The sequence below is a fragment of the Vicia villosa genome, linkage group LG3 (assembly GCF_029867415.1).
Source record: "Vicia villosa cultivar HV-30 ecotype Madison, WI linkage group LG3, Vvil1.0, whole genome shotgun sequence".
Classification (NCBI taxonomy): Eukaryota; Viridiplantae; Streptophyta; class Magnoliopsida; order Fabales; family Fabaceae; genus Vicia; species Vicia villosa.
In genome coordinates this window covers 215,321,275-215,341,568 of record NC_081182.1, presented here as the reverse complement: position 1 = coordinate 215,341,568, position 20,294 = coordinate 215,321,275, and the positions used below count along the sequence as shown (strand labels likewise).

General features: G+C 32.0%; 1 protein-coding gene across 1 annotated transcript; it reads left to right on the top strand.

The window, feature by feature from the left end:
* Positions 1-11,570: 11,570 nt before the first annotated feature.
* LOC131593542 (protein ZINC INDUCED FACILITATOR-LIKE 1-like) lies at positions 11,571-19,990 on the top strand. The gene is made up of 17 exons (XM_058866083.1): positions 11,571-11,761; positions 11,861-11,901; positions 12,030-12,090; positions 12,160-12,262; positions 16,429-16,531; positions 16,672-16,725; positions 16,817-16,879; positions 17,203-17,252; positions 17,366-17,441; positions 17,607-17,786; positions 17,872-17,959; positions 18,202-18,287; positions 18,385-18,492; positions 18,591-18,635; positions 18,732-18,820; positions 19,218-19,261; positions 19,514-19,990. The coding sequence occupies exons 1-17, from the start codon at positions 11,614-11,616 to the stop codon at positions 19,621-19,623; spliced, it is 1,449 nt and encodes a 482-aa protein (XP_058722066.1). The 5' UTR covers positions 11,571-11,613; the 3' UTR covers positions 19,624-19,990.
* Positions 19,991-20,294: the final 304 nt, after the last annotated feature.

The window sequence follows — 20,294 nt, the reverse complement described above, 5'->3', positions numbered from 1 at the left end:
TTATATGGTAGATGTCAATATGAACTTACTCATTCAACCGCACGTGCTAGCGTATTATCGCTCATAATTACTTTTACTAACATACTCGATCCATTGAGAAAATCCATATTAATATATAAATTAAAATAAGATCGTGAATAGGGTTCCCTTATAAAGGAGCATCATGGAGGCTTTCTTTGAGTCGTATGAACATTTTCTATATTGCTTGTGAATTCTGCTGTCAAATAATATTATACATGTTGTTCAGTAGTTCGTTGGCGCCTTGCAATCCAAAGTTTGCTTGCAGTAATTGGAAACCATATAAGACTTCAGGTTGTGGAACTAGAGATGGAATCTGAGGTCCAATTGGTGGCAATTTAACAAATTCGGCTACTTGAGGTGTTTGGACTAGATCTGGATACAACAGAATCTCCGCTTCTTGATTTGCAACGTTTTGTTGAGGAGGTGAAGGTAGAAGTTGTTAATTAGTTGCTGCCTACACCAGCAGCGGCAACTTCTCGAACTACAACCACTACTACATAAAATATACATATAAATAAGAGTTGTATGTCTGTTTTTAGGTAGTGTGTGATTCTATGTATGCTAGTTTCCACGACGGACGTGAGACTGTGGTGATAAACTAGGTACTACGCTACCTATCACAACAGTCATCTTAAACAATCGTTGTAATATATATTTAGGTCATGGGTTTGAGACCTAGTAACAACAATTTTATTTGGAATAAAATTAACATTTCACCATAGTTGCAAAAGGTTACCGTTGTGATATATATATATATATATATATATATATATATATATATATATATATATATATATATATATATATATATATATATATATATATATATATATATATATATATATATACACACACACACACACACACATAAGTATATTATAAAATATGTGGATTGATTGTTTTTTCCTACACCTCACTAAACATATATAACCATTAAAATTAATGTAGAAGATAATAATATTTAAAATTAAATTATTCTTGAAAAATAACTTAAACGAGCCACTGTTTTTCGAATTGCATGCAACTTGTAATTCACCTCTCGCTCTTTAACATGTATAATTTAGTTAAATGCCTCAAATTCTTCAAAGCAAAACGATTTATTCTTTTTTTAGTTTATTTTGCAAAGTATCAATATATTGACAAATCGGAGTCATTATCATCACTATAATCATCAATATTTTAATTGATGGTTATGATTATTATGATGACAATGATGATGATGAATCAGAATTAGTCAACAAATTTTATGTTTTGGAATATAAAGTAAAAGAGAATGAACCTTTACTTTGAATAATTTAAGGCATTGAACCAAGTTCTACATGTTAATGAGCGATATATGAATTGCGAGATGCATAAAACTCGAAAAATATTGATTGCTCTAAGTTTATTTTGAAATATGACTTACTTTTCAGATTATTATTTTCTAAATCAATTTAAATGAATTCATGTTCAGTGAAGGGTTAGTGAAACAAGTAATCTACATAAGATATAATAAACTCAACTAAATCTTCTAAGAGATATTTATCATCAACAACATACATCAACATTCACAACATTTATCATTAAAACAACAACATACAACATCATAACAACTTATAAAATGTTTTACGAACGTAGCTTTTATTAAAAAGGTTCGTGGAATGATTTGAAGTTGATCTACTTTGTGTTGTTATGAAGAAAAAAATACAAGACATATAAAATTTCCACAATAGCTTCATACTTCTTGTATTGTTTCCCCATAGAAGCTCAAACCATTTGTGAACCACACCCATAGTATGCACTTTCTTGAGTTAATTGTTTTCATTCACGGTCCCTGCAAGCCAATAAACACTATGCCAAATGTCAACAGATTTGGATGCATAAACTCAATTAGATTTGAAAATATAAACTCTTGAACCAGGTTTTAAAATATAACCAGCTTTCAGAATGTTAACCTGATTTGGAAAGATAAACTAGCATGACATTAACAACATGTTGACATAATCCAAGTAGAGATAACCCAAAAAAACGAGAAAATAAAGCCATATGAAAAAACCCTTTTTAAGAAGAACTAGTGTCATACATTGAACAAATATGAATAACTTGGAAGAAAGTTTAAGAAGAAGAAGAAAGATAAAGCATATGATCTTGATTATATTTTAGTTTGAAGAAGCTTATGACGATGAGTTCAATGCATATGGAAGAGGGAGATGTTAGGGTTTTGTTTTGAGAAAATGAGATAAAGCGTATGAATGATATGAAAGAAAGCTTATGAAGAAGAAGAAAGGTAAAGCGTATGGACTTGATTACCTTTTAGTTTGAAGAAGCTTATGAGGATGAGTTTGCTGCATGTGAAAAAGAGAGATGTTAGGATTTTGTTTTTAGAGTGACGATTATTCTGTGATGAAGCTTGATAACTTTGCTTATATATATATATATATATATATATATGTGTGTGTGTGTGTGTGTGTGTGTGTGTGTGTGTGTGTGTGTGTGTGTGTGTGTGTGTGTGTGTGTGTGTGTGCATGCGTGCGTGTGTGTAACTTATCACCACGGCTGTTAACAAAAACCTGATAAAATATAAGTACCATTCACAATGGCTTCTGATAATAACCGTGGTTAAAAGTATTTTAATTTTAATTTATTTATAATAGTATAAGGATAAACCCTTTTTATAACAAAAAGAGGAAAAATTGTTGGTGTTGGGAATTGAAGCAAGTATCATTTCATCTATCACAACAGTTGTAATTAAGGACGGTGATTAAATGTATTTTAATAAAATATTAAAAAATTCAAGTGCACGAAAATGAGTTATTACTACGGGTGTTTAAACGACTGTAGTGATATGGTGTTACCAAATATATATTTTGTAGTAGTGAGCAAAATGAGTAGTTTTGGATCCAGCCATCACTTGGAATCGCAGGGGTTAGAGATCTGGAAATTTGAGGAATCGAAGTTGAAATCGTGCTTGATTGAATCGAACACGACAAATCTTTGTGTTGAATTATGAATGTCCTTGATTCGGCGACCTGGAGTGCTTATGAACTAACGAGTCAGAAATAGAATGTGAAATCGTGGAAAAAGCAAGAAAGAGAAGTCGATACTCACAAACGGCTTCACTGTTCTGAAATAAAAAATGGGATGAAGATCAGAAGTAATTGCGGATGTGAGCTTCAGTCATGTTGAATAGGGGGTTGACCTGTAAAATTAACACATTAACACTAACATTATTGTAAATTGAAATTAAATTTGAAACTTATTATCTGAATTTAAAGGCTTCTCTGTTTTATAATAATTATGAAGAGAACAAAAATAGAAAAACCATTGGATCTCAATTTTATAATAATTATGAAGAGAACAATTCTTGTGTGCTTAAAAGACGGTAAAAGAATTGCAATTCTTTTAAAACGGTTGGCCACAATTGCTATTATCGACTCAAAAACAAAAAATTTGAGATCTACATACTTTCGTGTCTCAATTCTTTTAAAAATTACTTTATATATATATATATATATATATATATATATATATATATATATATATATATATATATATATATATATATATATATATATATATATATATAGAGGGCATATCATATGAGAATGCCTTTTTTATATGAGAATATGAGAATGAATCTGAATCATTGAATTTTAAAATAAATGGTGGAGATTATGTGTGAATCTTTTTTTCTCTCTCCTACATCATTAAAATAAAAGATTGAAGAGAGATAAAAAAAAGATTCACGCATAATCTCCACCATGTATTTTAAAATTCAATGGTTCAGATTCATTCTCACATTCTCATATGATATGCCCTCTATATATATATATATATATATATATATATATATATATATATATATATATATATATATATATATATATATATATATATATATATATATATATATATATATATATATATATATATATATATATATATATATATATATATATATATATATATACAAGAATCCTGTTGTATCCATAGAGAATTTGTGGGGTATTGTTTGTATAATAATCCTGTTGGCTTATTATACAACTTTATTCGGGTTTGTTCTGTTGAATGTTTGTCACATCCATTGTACGTCGAATATGATTCTCTAATAAAGTCAATTTAGAAAAAAAGAATTTAATTAATATGTCTTATTAAATAAAAAGATAATTCCTATTATACCATGGCATTATGTTAGGGGTCATTTATTGGTGGAATCATAATAATTGCACTTCATGAATTTACTAATCACGTGTGTCCACATTCACTCCTATATTCATACATGTGAAGTATTCTTCAACTACATATATCACATTCTTCAATTCTTCACACAATTTATGAAAATTCCTCAAAAAAACGTTTGGATTTTCTTTTTGATTTATAAAAATTCTTCTATTTAAAAGTTGTATAAAATTGATGAAAAATTGTAATGTTGTTGTTAGAAAGTTGTCGGAAAAGTAATGAAAAATTTCAATGTTGCTGTTGTATTTTATGCATTTTGCTGCAAGTTTGGATTCGGGTGAAAAAATCCAAACCTAACAAATATGGAAGTGAGTGTTATATTGCCACTCAAATAGTTCTTGAAATTGAGTTCAAAGTCGATGATGATTTCAAATGCGAGTTTAGGTAATGTAAAACCTACATCCGACCCTATTCGTTCCCATCCCTACTTTAAAATAAGATTATATATATATATATATATATATATATATATATATATATATATATATATATATATATATATATATATATATATATATATATATATATATATATATATATATATATATATATATATATATATATATATATATATATATATATATATATAATGAAAGCATCTCAATTTTGATGGATTTTTTTTTCTCTCTACACAATTATTTTAAACAATATAATTGTTTTTTGAAAATTTAATATTCAAGCCTTTGAAATCAATTTTTTTATAAAAAGTAACCAATCTTGCTGTTTACTAGTAATGGTTTATTTAAAAATAAATTAAAATTTTATATGAATCAAATTAACACAAAAATTATTAAATGACATTCAAACTTAAAACTATGGGAAAATTACCTTTAAATGTAAAAAGAGTCCAAGTTAATAGAGAATTTGTGGGTACTGTTTGTATAATAATTTTGTTGGCCACTTTATTTGGTTTTGTTCCGTTTTTGTACTATGTTAATTTAGTGGTTTATCCGTGTCTACTGTTTGAATAATAATCTTGTTGGCCACTTTATTCGATTTTGTTCTGTTCTTGTAATGTGTTTTAGTTGTTTCTCAGTGTGGGATAGGCGGAAGCACGTGAATGTTTTTGGTTTTAAAACGGGCCTAGATATGTTGGGCAATTGCCAGTCTTGTGTACTTTGCTAGGTTATGTTCACCGGTGTTTTAAAAATCGAACCGTTTCAGTTGGTGGAATTGAAAATCGAAAAAGTCAACACTCTGATTCAATTGCTAAATTAGATTAATTAATGAACTAATGAGACTCGGTCATAATCGATAAAAACTGAGTTATTCAGTTTAATCTAATTTAATTATGTGATTCGATCAATAACCTAGTTGTTCGATCATTGAATCAGTGACTAAATAACTTCACTGATTTGGTTTTATGACAAGTCCAATTTTTAAATTTTTTTTGTCAAATAATCTCTTTATATAACATAACACACGCTACTACGAATATATCTTTAATAACACTATTATTATAGCCGTTTAAACAACTATAATAATAACTCATTTTCACGCGTCTAGATTTTTTATTATTTTATTAAAAAATATTTCATTATTGTGAGATATTGAATCGAACTCTAGTATGGCCGAAGGGTAGCTTCTTGGTTCGACAGGGTTAAGCATGAAGTCGAAGGTTGTTCACATGCTTGTGTCGAAGATGCTAGGGTTATTAGCATGTTAAAATAAGTTTTAGTGTTTAAACCCTAATTTGTTAAGTTAGCTTGTTTATTAAGTTGGCTTGTGTAATGGGCCTTGTGGAAAAAACCCATTAGTTAGTATGTTAGGTTTTATTATAAATAGCATACTAGTCTCTCATCATTACTAAGTTGCAAATCCTAATTTTGGGTGAGAGAGGTTATTTGTTATTCTTGTAAACTTGTAATCTTGTTCTAAGAGAAAGTAAAAGAATAGCAGTTATAACCAATTATTGTGTTCCTCTTCTTCATTGTCCTTTATTCTTCCTTGGTTTATACTTTGTTCTTGGCATTGAATTCACAACAAATTGGTGCGGTGAGCGTGGAGAAGATGCCTTCAACAAAGTATGAGATTGAAAAGTTCACCGGAGTGAATGATTTCGGTCTGTGGCGCTTGAAGATGAAAGCCCTACTGGTTCAGCAGGGTTGTTTGGAAGCGTTAAAGGGAGAGGCAGCCATGAATGCAGAATTGACGGCAGCGGAGAAGACCAATATGATCGAGAAAGCACACAGCGCAATTTTGTTGAGCCTTGGTGATAAGGTTCTCCGGCAGGTATCAAAGGAGACGACGACATCAGGGTTATGGGTGAAACTTGAAAGTTTGTATATGACCAAATCGCTGGTAAATCGACTCTACCTGAAGCAAGCTTTGTATTCATTCAAGATGATTGAAGACAAAGTATTGGCTGAGCAGTTGGATATGTTCAACAAGCTGATTCTTGATCTTGAAAATATTGATGTGAAGATCGATGATGAAGATCAAGCGCTGTTACTATTGTGTTCTTTGCCTCGATCACATGCTCACTTCAAAGAAACTCTCTTGTATGGAAGGGAGTCCCTGACGTTTGAAGAAGTTCAATCAGCCTTGTACTCTAAGGACTTGAATGAACGAAAGGAGCATAAACCTTCGACTGTTGGCGAAGGTTTGGCCGTTAAAGGAAAACTCTTACGAAAGGATGGTAAGTTCGACAAGAAGAAAGGCAAAAGCCAGTCGAAGTCTTACAGTGGCGAAGCATCTGGCATTCGATGCTACCTTTGTAAGAAGGAGGGTCACACAAGAAAGGTGTGCCCTGAACGCCTGAAATATCATGGAGGTAAGGATAATGGCAACGCTGCCATTGTTCAAGATGATTTCGAATCATCTGATGTTCTTGTGGTTTCAAGCAGTGACTCTAAGAAGGAGTGGATTATGGATTCAGGTTGCACTTGGCACATGACTCCAAACAAAGACTTGTTCGAGGAATTATGTGATCAAGATGGTGGATCAGTATTGCTGGGAAACAACAAGGCTTGCAAGATTGCAGGTGTTGGATCTGTGAGATTCAAGCTCCATGATGAGTCAATAAGGTTGTTGACTGAAGTCAGGTATCTTCCTGATTTGAAGAGAAATCTGCTTTCTCTTGGTGAATTCGACAAGAAAGGATATGTTTTCCAAGGAGAGAAAAGTATCCTAAGAGTCACGAAGGGTTCGAAGGAAGTCTTGAGAGGCGTGAAGAAACAAGGCTTGTATACCCTTGAGGCTGAAGTTGTAAGTGGTTCGACAAATGTTGCATCCACGAAACCTTTGTCGAAAACAGAAATCTGGCACATGAGATTGGGCCATGTCAGTGAAAGGGGTCTGGTCGAATTAGGGAAACAAAATCTGCTTGGTGGAGACAAAGTCGAAAAGCTGAAGTTTTGTGAACCCTGTGTACTTGGAAAATCTTGCAGAGTGAAGTTCAACAAAGGCAAACAAAGAACACATGGATCCCTTGATTACATCCATGCTGATCTTTGGGGGCCTGCAAGGTGTCCATCACATTCAGGAGCAAGGTATTTTCTATCCATAGTAGATGATTATTCCAGAAAATTATGGGTATTCATCCAGAAGACTAAGGATGAATCTTTTGAGAATTTCAAAAGTTGGAAGACTCTGGTTGAAAATCAGACTAGCAGAAAGGTCAAGAGGTTGAGAACTGACAATGGCCTTGAATTTTGCAATGAGGCATTCGACAGTTTTTGTGCTGCCTCTGGTATTGCAAGGCATAGAACTACTGCAGGTACTCCACAGCAAAATGGTTTGGCTGAAAGGTTTAATCGAACTATTTTGGAGAGAGTCAGATGCATGTTGACTAGTGCGGGGTTAACGAAGGTGTTCTAGGCTGAGGCTGTTTCGACAGCAACATATCTGATAAACAGATGTCCTTCGACAACGTTAGATATGAAGACACCTGAAGAAGTTTGGTCGGGACATCCACCGGATCTCGACAAACTAAGAGTATTTGGATGCGTAGCCTATGCTCACATTAGGCAAGACAAGGTCGAACCTAGAGCTCTGAAATGCATGTTCGTGGGATACCCAGAAGGAGTCAAAGCTTATAGGCTATGGTGCCTAGAGCCAGGTCACAGGAGGTGTATCACCAGTCGAGATGTTGTTTTCAATGAAGCTGAAATGGATTTTAAGAAAACTGATGATGTTGGTCGAAGTACAGAAACATCTGACGAAGAGCTGGAACAGGTAGAGATTCCTGTTGAGGTGGAGCATGTTGATACTGAATTGCATATCCCTGATGAAGTCGAAGAAGAAGCAGAAGATGCTGAGGAAGGTGAGGAAACTGACGATGACTACCTATTGTCAAGAGATAGGTCGAGAAGAGTCATAAAGGCACCTCAGAGGCTTGGGTATGCAGATCTTATAGCTTATTCCTTAATCTCTGCAAGTGAGGTTCTAGACGAAGAACCTAGAGACTACAAGGAAGTTATGAGGAGTCGAAATAAGACTGAATGGCTGAAGGCTATGGATGATGAGATGAAATCTCTTCATGATAATCATACTTGGGAACTGATCAAGAAACCTGTTGGGGCAAGGTTAGTCAGCTGTAAATGGATTTTCAAAGTTAAGGAAGGAATTGAAGGAGTGACGTCGAAAAGATACAAGGCAAGGTTAGTTGCAAGGGGTTTCACTCAAAAAGAAGGTGTCGACTTCAATGACGTGTTTTCTCCTGTTGTGAAGCATAGGTCCATTCGAATGTTACTTGCCATGGTAGCACAGTTCGATCTTGAACTGGAACAGATGGATGTGAAGACTGCGTTCTTGTATGGTGACCTTAATGAAACGATCCTGATGAGGCAACCTGAAGGGTATGTCGAAAAGGGGAAGGAAGATTATGTGTGCAAGTTAAGGAGATCTTTGTATGGGCTGAAACAATCTCCTCGACAGTGGAATAGGAGATTCGACAAGTTCATGGCACGCATAAGTTTCATTAGAAGTCAGTTCGACCATTGCGTTTACTTCAGATTTCGACCTGGTAATTCATTTGTTATTTTGTTGCTTTATGTGGATGATATTCTCATAGCAAGCAACAATGTTGAAGATGTGACGAGGGTGAAGGCTGAACTCAATAAGGAGTTCGATATGAAGGATCTGGGAGCTGCTTCCAGAATTCTTGGAATTGACATTCGAAGAGATAGAAAGAAGTCTAAGTTATGTTTATCTCAAGAGGCATACCTACGGAAGATTCTTGAAAAGTTTGGTATGTCGAATTCGAAGCCAGTTGTGACTCCAACAAACCCTCAATTCAAACTGAGTATTGATCAGTGTCCCAGTACTGATGTGGAAAGAGCCTATATGAATAACATCCCATATGCTAATATAGTTGGTTCTTTGATGTATGCTATGGTCTGTACTAGACCCGACATAGCATACGCAGTAAGTCTTGTAAGCAGGTATATGGCGAATCCTGGAAAGGCTCACTAGCAAGCATTGAAGTGGATTTTAAGGTACATAAATGGGTCTCTGAAAAGAGTCTTAATTTATGGTGGAGCCTTGGGTGAAGATGGTAAAGCAGCAATTGGAGGATATGTCGACTCTGATTATGCAGGTTGTATGGATTCTAGAAAATCTATTTCTGGATATGTTTTCACTATGTTTGGCACAGCAATTAGTTGGAAAGCTACTTTTCAAAAGGTTGTTGCTCTATCAACCACTGAAGCGGAGTATATTGCATTAACTGAAGCTGTGAAAGAAGCATTGTGGCTTGAAGGTTTTGCGAAGGAGCTGAAACTTCAAGGTCGAGGTATCACTGTTAAATGTGATAGTCAAAGTGCAATACACCTGTCGAAGAATTTAGCCTATCATGAGCGAACTAAGCACATTGATGTGAGGCTGCATTTCGTCAGAGGAGTAATCGAGCGTGGAGAAGTCCAAGTGCTGAAGGTTTCGACTGAAGACAATGCTGCTGATATGATCATCAAGACATTACCGAGTTGTAAGTTTTTCCACTGTATGCAGTTGCTAAAGCTGCATGAAGAAAACTAGTTTGTTCCCTTGATGTTGTAGAGGTAGATCCAAGGTGGAGATTTGTGAGATATTGGATCGAACTCTAGTATGGTCGAAGGGTAGCTTCTTGGTTCGACAGGGTTAAGCATGAAGTCGAAGGTTGTTCACATGCTTGTGTCGAAGATGCTAGGGTTATTAGCATGTTAAAATAGGTTTTAGTGTTTAAACTCTAATTTGTTAAGTTAGCTTGTTTATTAAGTTGGCTTATGTAATGGGCCTTGTGGAAAAAGCCCATTAGTTAGTATGTTAGGTTTTATTATAAATAGCATACTAGTCTCTCATCATTACTAAGTTGCAAATCCTAATTTTGGGTGAGAGAGGTTATTTGTTATTCTTGTAAACTTGTAATCTTGTTCTAAGAGAAAGTAAAAGAATAGCAGTTATAACCAATTATTGTATTCCTCTTCTTCATTGTCCTTTATTTTTCCTTAGTTTATACTTTGTTCTTGGCATTGAATTCACAACAATTATGTTCCATGCAAACAACCGTTATAATAAATGATAGGTTATATATTTCGATACCAACACCAACAATTTTTTTCGTTACAAAAACGGTTTTGTTCTTATACTTATAAGTTGTTGTTGTTCGAAAAATATTTTTCAGAATAACAATAAAACACTGTTAAAATTTATTTTAATTAAATTACAGTTGAATTTCGAATTCATGACAACGAACAGTAAAATTCTTTTTAAAAAAATTAATATTGTTGAGAGTCTAAAATTGAATTCTAAGTATTCTCAGTTAAATATAATTATTTTTGATAGAGTTAATCTATAAGAAACTAAGATTAATAAACTAATATGTCCTATTAAAATAAATAAAAAAACTAATTCAAATTATAATACCATTTACATTATGACTAATATTTGGGGTTGGTAGAACAATTTCAATGGTCCAGTAACGTGTTCACGTGTCTCCACATGCATTCCAATTCCCATATTCATACATGTGACATATTCCCATCTACATCAATCCTTTTCAATTCTTCACTCATTTCCTCATCAAAATATATTATTATTGGTTCAAATTGAACAAAACAAATGTTGTAACCTTTGTTAGCCACTAATCTTATCTTTTTTCTTCCCAATAAAAAAAAATTGTAAATTGTACCTTCGGTCTCATTTATAAATTTTTTTTTTTAAATACATTGAATAAATAATGTATTTAAATACATTGAATAAATAATGTATCTGAATAATATTTTGTCCTAATGTATCTGAACAATATTTTGTCCAAATATATTATTTATTCAATGTATCAAAAAAAAATATTTTCTTATAAATAAGACTAAAGTGAGTAATTTTTATTTTACCATACATTGCTACTTTCTTGTATATAAAAAGAGATTGATGTGAGCAAACAAATTACACAAAAACATGGGAGACTTTGGAGATCAGCCATTGTTGAAGAAACAATATTACCATGAAAATTGTCCTGGTTGTAAGGTGGATGAAGCCAAAGAATTGAAAAAGGATTTTACATTCAGAAATGTTTTCAACATATGGATTGTTGTTTTATGCAGCTGTGAGCATCTTATAAATATGCTTTTATCAATTATCATTGAAATTGTTTATACTTTAATGACTCTCTTTGTAATAATTTTTTTGTGTGACATTGTTACAGCTCTTCCTATAGCATCTCTATTTCCTTACCTTTATTTCATGGTTAGTGATCATTTACTATATTATGAAATACTCACTATTTTTTTTTTTTATGTTATCACTAATCTTAATTAATGTTGCAAATAATATATATATATATATATATTTATATATTGTTATTATATGATTAGGTAAAGGATTTTAATATTGCTGAAACAGAAGAAGATATTAGTTCCTATGCTGGTTATGTAGGTAAGTTAATTTTATATAATCATAATAAATTCTTTATTTTTTAGTTCTATATGACTGAAATTTTTATAGGATCTGCATACATGCTTGGTAGAGCTCTGACTTCAATATTGTGGGGAATGGTAGCGGATCGCTATGGTCGAAAACCTGTTGTCATTATAGGAATTATTTCTGTGTAAGTATACTTTTTTAGTTATACATATATAAAATCTAGGATTTCATTAACTAAATGATTTACAGTGAACCATGAAAAAAAATTATTGGATTAAAGGATTATAATAGATGTTATAATGTATCACTCACATAGAATAATTTTTTATTTTTCTCTCTCATCTTATCTCATCTGATGGGCTTTCTACCACTACAATTTGCTCCCAAATCATCATCTTCTTTAAAATTAAGAATTTTATTTTTTTTTGTTTTTTCTCAAATTCTTGTTCTTTTGCAGCTATAACTGACTTTTCAAAAATCTTCAAAATAACGTTAATTAAAAATTTAGATTGAAAAAATTAATTGTTTTTTTCTATTATTTAAGTGAAATTGCATTTTGAAGTCAATTTTTTGAAAATAAATTTGGGGAAATAAGAATGTTATTTGTTGAGAAATTATTTTGTCTTTCTCTGTTGATGGTGTTAAAGAAAAAGACAATATAAAAATAATAAGAATGCGAGTGGATTTTTAAATGTCAAAATAAAAACATGTTATTAAATCTAATTTAATATAAGACATGATTCATAATTACAGACAATTTTATTAGTTATAAATATAACTCGGCCAAGACAGACAATTTTATTACTTATAAATAAATATAACTTTTAATAGAAAAAAAAAAGATAAAAATATTATCAAAACATTGGGGTGGTCATATCGGGTGCAGATACCGTGCATAGATAAAAATCTATGCATCATGCATAGATTATTATGAATCTTTGGATCAAATTTTAGACATCAATTGTTATTACTCAATATTCACCACTCAATACTCAATATTAAATACTCAATACTAAATACTAGATTAAAAAAACATGATCCAATAGCTTATGCAGACTTATACATGGTGCATAAGGAAAATCTTTATGCACATTAGCCAAAACCGGTCATAGCCATCCCGTATCCTAAGGCGGATCCGCTCCTAACAGAGCCAATTCTGTAGATGTGCAAGTAGGGCCTCCGATTTTCATATGGTTTAATTCAATTGACAATTTTTAATTAGACTGGTTCAATTTTAAACATTTCTGTCATCTTCTATCTAAAGATGGCTCCGCCTCTAACAAAGTCGGCCTTGTGGATGTGCAAGTAGGGCCTCCAATTTCGAATGACCTAATTCAGAGGTAATGTATAATAAAAATATAAGTAAAACTTATAATATAACATTCAATTCACATAATTGATGTCATACAAAACAGCCCAACGATCAGAACCTTGTTTTGTGATTGAGTCCTTCAGTTTGAATCTACTTTGCTGCTCTTTTTGATAATTTAGTATTTTTGTTTCACACAAAATGTCATGACATGCTAAAGTGTAAATAGGTGATCACTTGGCCAACTTTTATAATCATTAGTGAGATGAAAACATTTTAATATAGCTTAGCGATATTCATTATTGGTTATTACATAACATGAATAAAAATTATTGATAAAAAATGATTCAAAAAAATATATTATCTCTTTTTGTTAGCGGTTTAATTTTTAAAATTAAAATAAAGGTTCTGTTTGGCATGTCACTTTTTGAGTTTATAGCTTATAGCTTATAAGTTCATATAACAATAAAAAACCTGTTTGGTAACGGTCTTTTCATCATGAACTTATAGTTTATTTTATTAATTTATATCTTATTTTCCAAACGCTATTTCAAATAGCATTTTAACTTATATTTTTTTTAAATAAGATTTTATTAAAGAGAACAAAAGTTCACCGAACAAGATTATAAAAGGCGAGGCCAAAAAATCTCGAGAGGAAAATTACCCACCAATTGAGACCTAACTTAAGTAGAACAATGAGTTTTTGTCAAACTCATAAAAGTTACAATTGGTATGAGGACTATTCCCTATAAAAGAACACCGCCATAAGACCGCTTTACAACTCCACACCACATCTCGGGTGTTCCAAACCATATTCCTAAACATAATGTCATTCCTAGCCAACCAAAAGCTCCAAATGATAGCCAACAAAAAACACCCCACTTTACTTTTACTCACTTTCTTTAATTTACAAAATGAGCTCCATCTCCAAAAATTCTCTTTAAAGTCCACCTCTTTATAGTTGGTCAATCATATCCAACACGCCATTTCCTTCCAAACCTCGTCCGCCTTACGACAAGCCAAGAGAAGATGGATAGGAGACTTAACGGATTCTTCACAAAACACGCAACCAAGATTAGAATAAGAAGATAAAATACCTCGATGAAGAAGCAAATCCTTCGTCAGAATCCTATACTTGAAGCATCTCCACCCGAAGGCTTTGATTTTAAGTTGAACTTCGACCTTCCATGTAAGAGGAAAGACGAAGTCAAAACGGTTTGGAGGGCCATACTTCAAGGAAGAGATCCCAATAACCGAATAACAAAAAGAGACCGAGAACGAGTCTTGTCCCGGTCGGAGCCATTTAACCTGGTCCAAGAGACCGCTACTGGCTGAAGTGGCAGCCAAGGGGCAATAGTGCTGTAGCAGCACCCACAATTCCTCCTTATGAGTCTTAAAACCCGTCGACACCAGAGGAATACCAAGGTCGTTCCACTTCCATTAACCTTCATCCCATGCAAGATACGACAACAACCTGTAAAGAAGAAATATCAAATAAAGACGGAAATAATATCTTAATAATTAATTCCTTCCTTCATCCATAAAGAATGCCAAAAGGAAGTCGAATAGCCATATCCAGTATCAAAAGAACAATTGTTCGCAAATAAATCCCCAGAAACTCTCTTCTCTAAATACAAGATATCCGCCCACCAAACAGATTTCGAACTATAGTTATCGTGCTTTCCTCCTTCAACCACCATGCAAAGCTTAATATCGCCGTAACGAGCCTTAAGCATCCTATACCAAATAGAATTTGAATTCTTCAAAATTCTCCACTTCCACTTATGGAGAAGAGCCAAATTAAAAACCTCTAATTTCTTCAAGCCTAAACTACCTTCATCCACCGGAAGACAAACATCATTCCATCTCACCCAATGAATACATCTTTTCTCCTCGGTTCCGGACCAAAAAAAATTACTTTGAATTTTATTAATTTCCCGAATCATTTTTTTTAGGAGCCAAGTAAAAGGAAAATGTGAAAATAGGTAAACTACCTAAAACCGACTCCAAAAGAATATGCCTACCCCCAAAACTAAGCCACCTTCCTTTCCAAGAGCTCAATCTCTCGTTATTTTATCCACCAAAAGGACTACAAAAATTTATTCTTTTAGGATTAGATCCAATGCGAATGGCAAGGAAAGTAAATTCATTCTCCTCACTTTTACAAGCAAGGAAAGATGTAGCAACATCCAAGAAACGAGAATTTATATTAATCCCAATAAGCCCGCTCTTATTGAAATTAATACCAAGGACCGACACCATCTCAAAACCTCTCAACACTACTTTAATCGCCCACAAGTGCTTCCAACTACCATCGCCAACCAATAAAGTTTCATCCGCAAATTCGAGGACATCCACAAAACATTTATTATTCACATTACAACCTACAAAATCCCCATTAACCACCTCATTGTTAACCAAAATCCCCATTAACCACCGCCTTGGTAACTAGAGAGAAGCACTACCCTCCAAACTTAATGATTTGAGAACAACATTTTCCTACACCGGTCTATAAAAACAACTCTCCTTGAACTTTTCATTAAAATGGCGTCTCACTTCTTCCTTCACCTCCTCCACTTTGTCAATAACACCGCCACTAGTGGAAATAAAACTATCCTCTACAATAATTATAGCTTATTAGTTTTTGTTCCATTTTTATCCTTATTATTTTAACTAAAATTTACTTTTATCCTCTACAATTTATTTTATTTTAAAATAAAATAATTACATATTAAACGTCTTTATTTGTCAATTTATTTAATCAACTAGTTGAACCACTCTAATTTTACCAAACACTTCAATTAGCTTATCAGCTATAAATCATGAATCATCAACTATAAGTTATCAACCATCAGTCATAAACTATCACCTATCAGGTAACTTATCAATCAACCGCTATTTTTTACCAAAGGGTTTATGACGACCTTGCATATAGCTTATGTGAAAATGATTTCACTTTAATTCATTCCTTATTATAAAAATAAACTTATACATAAGCGCTTATATCATCAATTGTCATCAATTATGCTAATTGATTGCAGGGTAATTTTCAACACACTATTTGGCCTTTGCACAAATTTTTGGATGGCTGTTATAATGAGATTTGTTCTTGGAGGTTTAAATGGTTTGCTCGGACCAATGAAGGTATCAAAAATTAACACCCTATATTAAATTTTCATGTCAACCCCCAATATTTAGCATGATAAAATGATTGAATTTGAATATATATAAATATCTCAGGTTATTTTTATAATTTATATTTTCATAATTTTCTTCATTAATAGGCTTATTCTTCTGAAATATTTAGAGAAGAGTACCATGCTTTAGGACAATCAACGGTAAGTCTAACTAACATTTGTTTCTTGGATTTCTTTGAATCACATCTCCATTGTTTCAAAAATATTTTAAGGCTATATGATATGACTTTAGGTTGCAGCTGCTTGGGGAGTTGGTTTGGTCTTTGGACCGGCACTGGGAGGGTACTTGGCTCAGGTAATTTAATTTTTTTCACTTGTTCCTACTGGGTTTTAGGACAAAATAAAATACTTCACAAAAATCACTTTTTGATATGAACATGAGATAACTTGTGTTGCAAGCTAAATACCACTGACACTTCAAATTGAAGACGTGTTTGGTGTTCTACATATGTCTATTTTATTATTATTGGTGTTACTTTCAGTGTCTGTGCCAATATTTGTGTTTTTATATCGAGAAGGCTGATATCTAAATTCCAATTCTATATTATTTGGAAAAAAATGAAATCTTTGTCATAACTCATTGATTTCTTTAATAGTTTGTGAAATTTTGTTTTACAGCCAGTCCAAAAATATCCAAATATATTTTCAAAGGACTCCTTTTGGGATAAGTAAGTGGTTTTTATTTTTATTTTTTCAGTTTTTAATTAACTTTAATCCTGTATTTCATTTTTTTGTTATTGTTGTACTTAGTTTCTCTTTTAAAAATTAAATATATCTACAGGTTTCCGTACGCCCTGCCTTGCTTCATTGTATCAGCTATGACCCTTGCTGTTGCAATTTCTTGCATTTGGTTACCGGTACGTACCTTTAAATCAAACTTATTTGGTCATTAATTAGTTTATGTTAGATTGATAATTTTTTTGAGTTTATCTACCGACATAAGTATCTGTTCGGAAGAACTTATGATAATTGCTTATTTCTCATGCTAATAGAAATGAGTCAAAATATCTGTATCAATGTAGGAGACACTTCATAACCACAAAGTATCCACTGATAAAATTGAAGCTTTAGAAAATGGAACCAATGAAGCTGACAAAAAAAAGATGATCGAAAAAAATGAAAGCCTTCTAAGGAATTGGCCATTGATGTCATCTATTATTGTTTATTGTGTTTTCGCAATTCATGACATTGCTTTTTCAGAGGTATTACTATGACAGACTTTTGCTTCTACTATTAATCTATTTGTTCATGTATCTATAATTATTATTATGTATTTTACTTTTAAAGATTTTCTCATTATGGAGTGTTAGTCCTCGAAGATTGGGCGGTTTGAACTTTGCAACTAATGATGTTGGCAATGTTCTCGCAGCATCAGGTACATTTTTACATTCAATGATGTTTGAAGCATTTCTTTCATTTCAAACTTTTCATCACAAAAACAACATTTACATATAAACTTGTGTATGGCATATCTCTATTTGGTAATTTCATCATTCAATGAATCAAAAAGAAGATTATTATTCAAGCATAATCTGCATAAACTTGAACCATCTTCAATTTTTTCCAATTTTATTTTCATTTCCATGTCACTTAGTTATTTACGTGTGAATTATTCAGGTATAGCTATTATAATATTCCAACTTGGTATATATCAATCAGTTCAAAAAATTTGTGGACCTATCGTCCTTGCTCGCATCGCAGGGGTTCGTATTCAACCTTTATAATAATAAAAACTCATAATCAACTTTTCATTATTTATTTTTTAATTTCTTAAAAAATGTCTTCATCGTATATTTGTAGGTATTATCCATACCAATCTTGCAAAGCCTCCCCTTCATGACAATGTTATCAGGCTTCACGTTGAACATATCGATATATAGTGCTGTTATTCTAAAGAATATTTTCATTGTGAGTTGGTTCTGCTAAAACACGAAAAAATAGTTTAATATTATTGGAAATTTTATCTTTATTAAATTTTTCTGATTGTATTCTTTTTGCCGGATTAGGAAATAATTTCTACTGGTTTATTCATTCTGCAAAATAAAGCAGTGGTATGATTATATTTTTATTCTTTATATATTTTTTCTTTTAAAAAGTTTTGTAATGGAATTGAAATAAGATATATGACATGTTGATTTCTAAAATAGGATCAACACCAAAGAGGTGTAGCAAATGGCATTTGCATAACCGCTATGTCAGCATGCAAGGTAATTGGTCCAGCTGGAGGTGGTGCAATGTGAGTATCCCTTTGAATTCTATAAATTCTATTTGACTTATAAATAATTTCTTTAGCATCTATTTGAATTATAAAAAAGTTGTCCTAAATGGTTGATATTAATATATCACAGTTTATTCATTTGTGGCTTTTATGTGTTCAAGCTTTTCTAATTGCTATGTAGCACCGATACTTCATATTGAAGTCATGTTCATCGTGCTATCCGATCTGTGTTCAAATGTTAGTGTTCAACAATGGTGTGACACTAATATACATGGTTACACTAAAGTATTTTACTTTTTCAAACGATGACATGTGTTGACATGTTCGTTTGGCATATAGCTTTATAGTAACATTAGTTTTGACTACAATGTTACATTCATATGCATTTTTCTCATTTTTCTCTTGCTAAATGCAGATTAACTTGGTCACAAAAGCGGATGCATGCTTCTTTCCTCCCCGGTATGAACCTCATCTAGTTTTCTTAAGCTTGTTTATAATTTTGTTGATAGGATGTTCGCGGATCAATAAATGAAGTGCGAAAACAAATAAACATAGATAATAATTTAAAAAATGTAAGTGATTAAATATAACAAGTGTTAGGGCCGTATTACTGGTAACATATTTATAAACTAGAGAGTCATTATAGTTAAGGAACATGTTATCTTTTCTATCTATATTATTGGAAACTCACTGTGGTACATTCAACTGCAGGCCCTCATCTGGTCTTCTTTGGGCTCAATGTTATCGAAGGACTTGCATTGTTGATGACATTCAAACCATTCTTGACTGAAAGAAAAACACCCTCAAAACAATTGTATTAATATTAATGAAGATTTATTAAGGGTGACGAGGTTATACTTATATCAACTGGAATGTTTGTTGACAATGAATATATCAACAATTGAAAATATGCAGCCTAACGATAATACCATTGAACGATAATTTGAATTATGTTTTATGACTATGTTCTAAAATATGTATCATGTAGATTTATCATAATTATTGAGATTTCATGATAGATGATCCATAGTTGGCTTAGATTAATTGAGCGTGAAATGTCTAATTCCATTTGAATATTTGATGTAATATCAACACCTTATATAATTTTATATAGGGTTATTACCATTTTTGCCCCCTGCCATATAGGCGACTTTTGGTTTACCCCCTGTAAATTTTATTTTTGTAAAACTAACCTTGCCAAATGAAGATTCTGTCACTTTAGACCTCGCCAGCAAATGGCACATGCCATTTGCATATGTGGCATGCTGATTGTGTAATACTTTTTTTTTTTAATTTTTTAAAATTCAAATATGCTGACGTGTAATTATATTTTTTATTCTTTATTATTTTTAATTCCACGTAATATTTATTTTATTTTTTATTTTTTTTATTTTTTTTATTTTTGATATTTTAATTTTTTAATTTTTTTATTATTGCCTTGTTAATATTATACATGATACTTATATGTAGTAAACATATCAATACATTGAAT

What these genes read in the sequence shown, in the direction of transcription:
- LOC131593542 (XM_058866083.1), top strand. Translation starts at nt 11,614, where the DNA reads ATGGGAGACTTTGGAGATCAGCCATTGTTGAAGAAACAATATTACCAT. An exon ending in TTTCTTGCATTTGGTTACCG is followed by an intron (nt 17,442 to 17,606) that starts GTACGTACCTTT and finishes GTATCAATGTAG; the next exon opens with GAGACACTTCATAACCACAA. An exon ending in ATGACATTGCTTTTTCAGAG is followed by an intron (nt 17,787 to 17,871) that starts GTATTACTATGA and finishes TTACTTTTAAAG; the next exon opens with ATTTTCTCATTATGGAGTGT.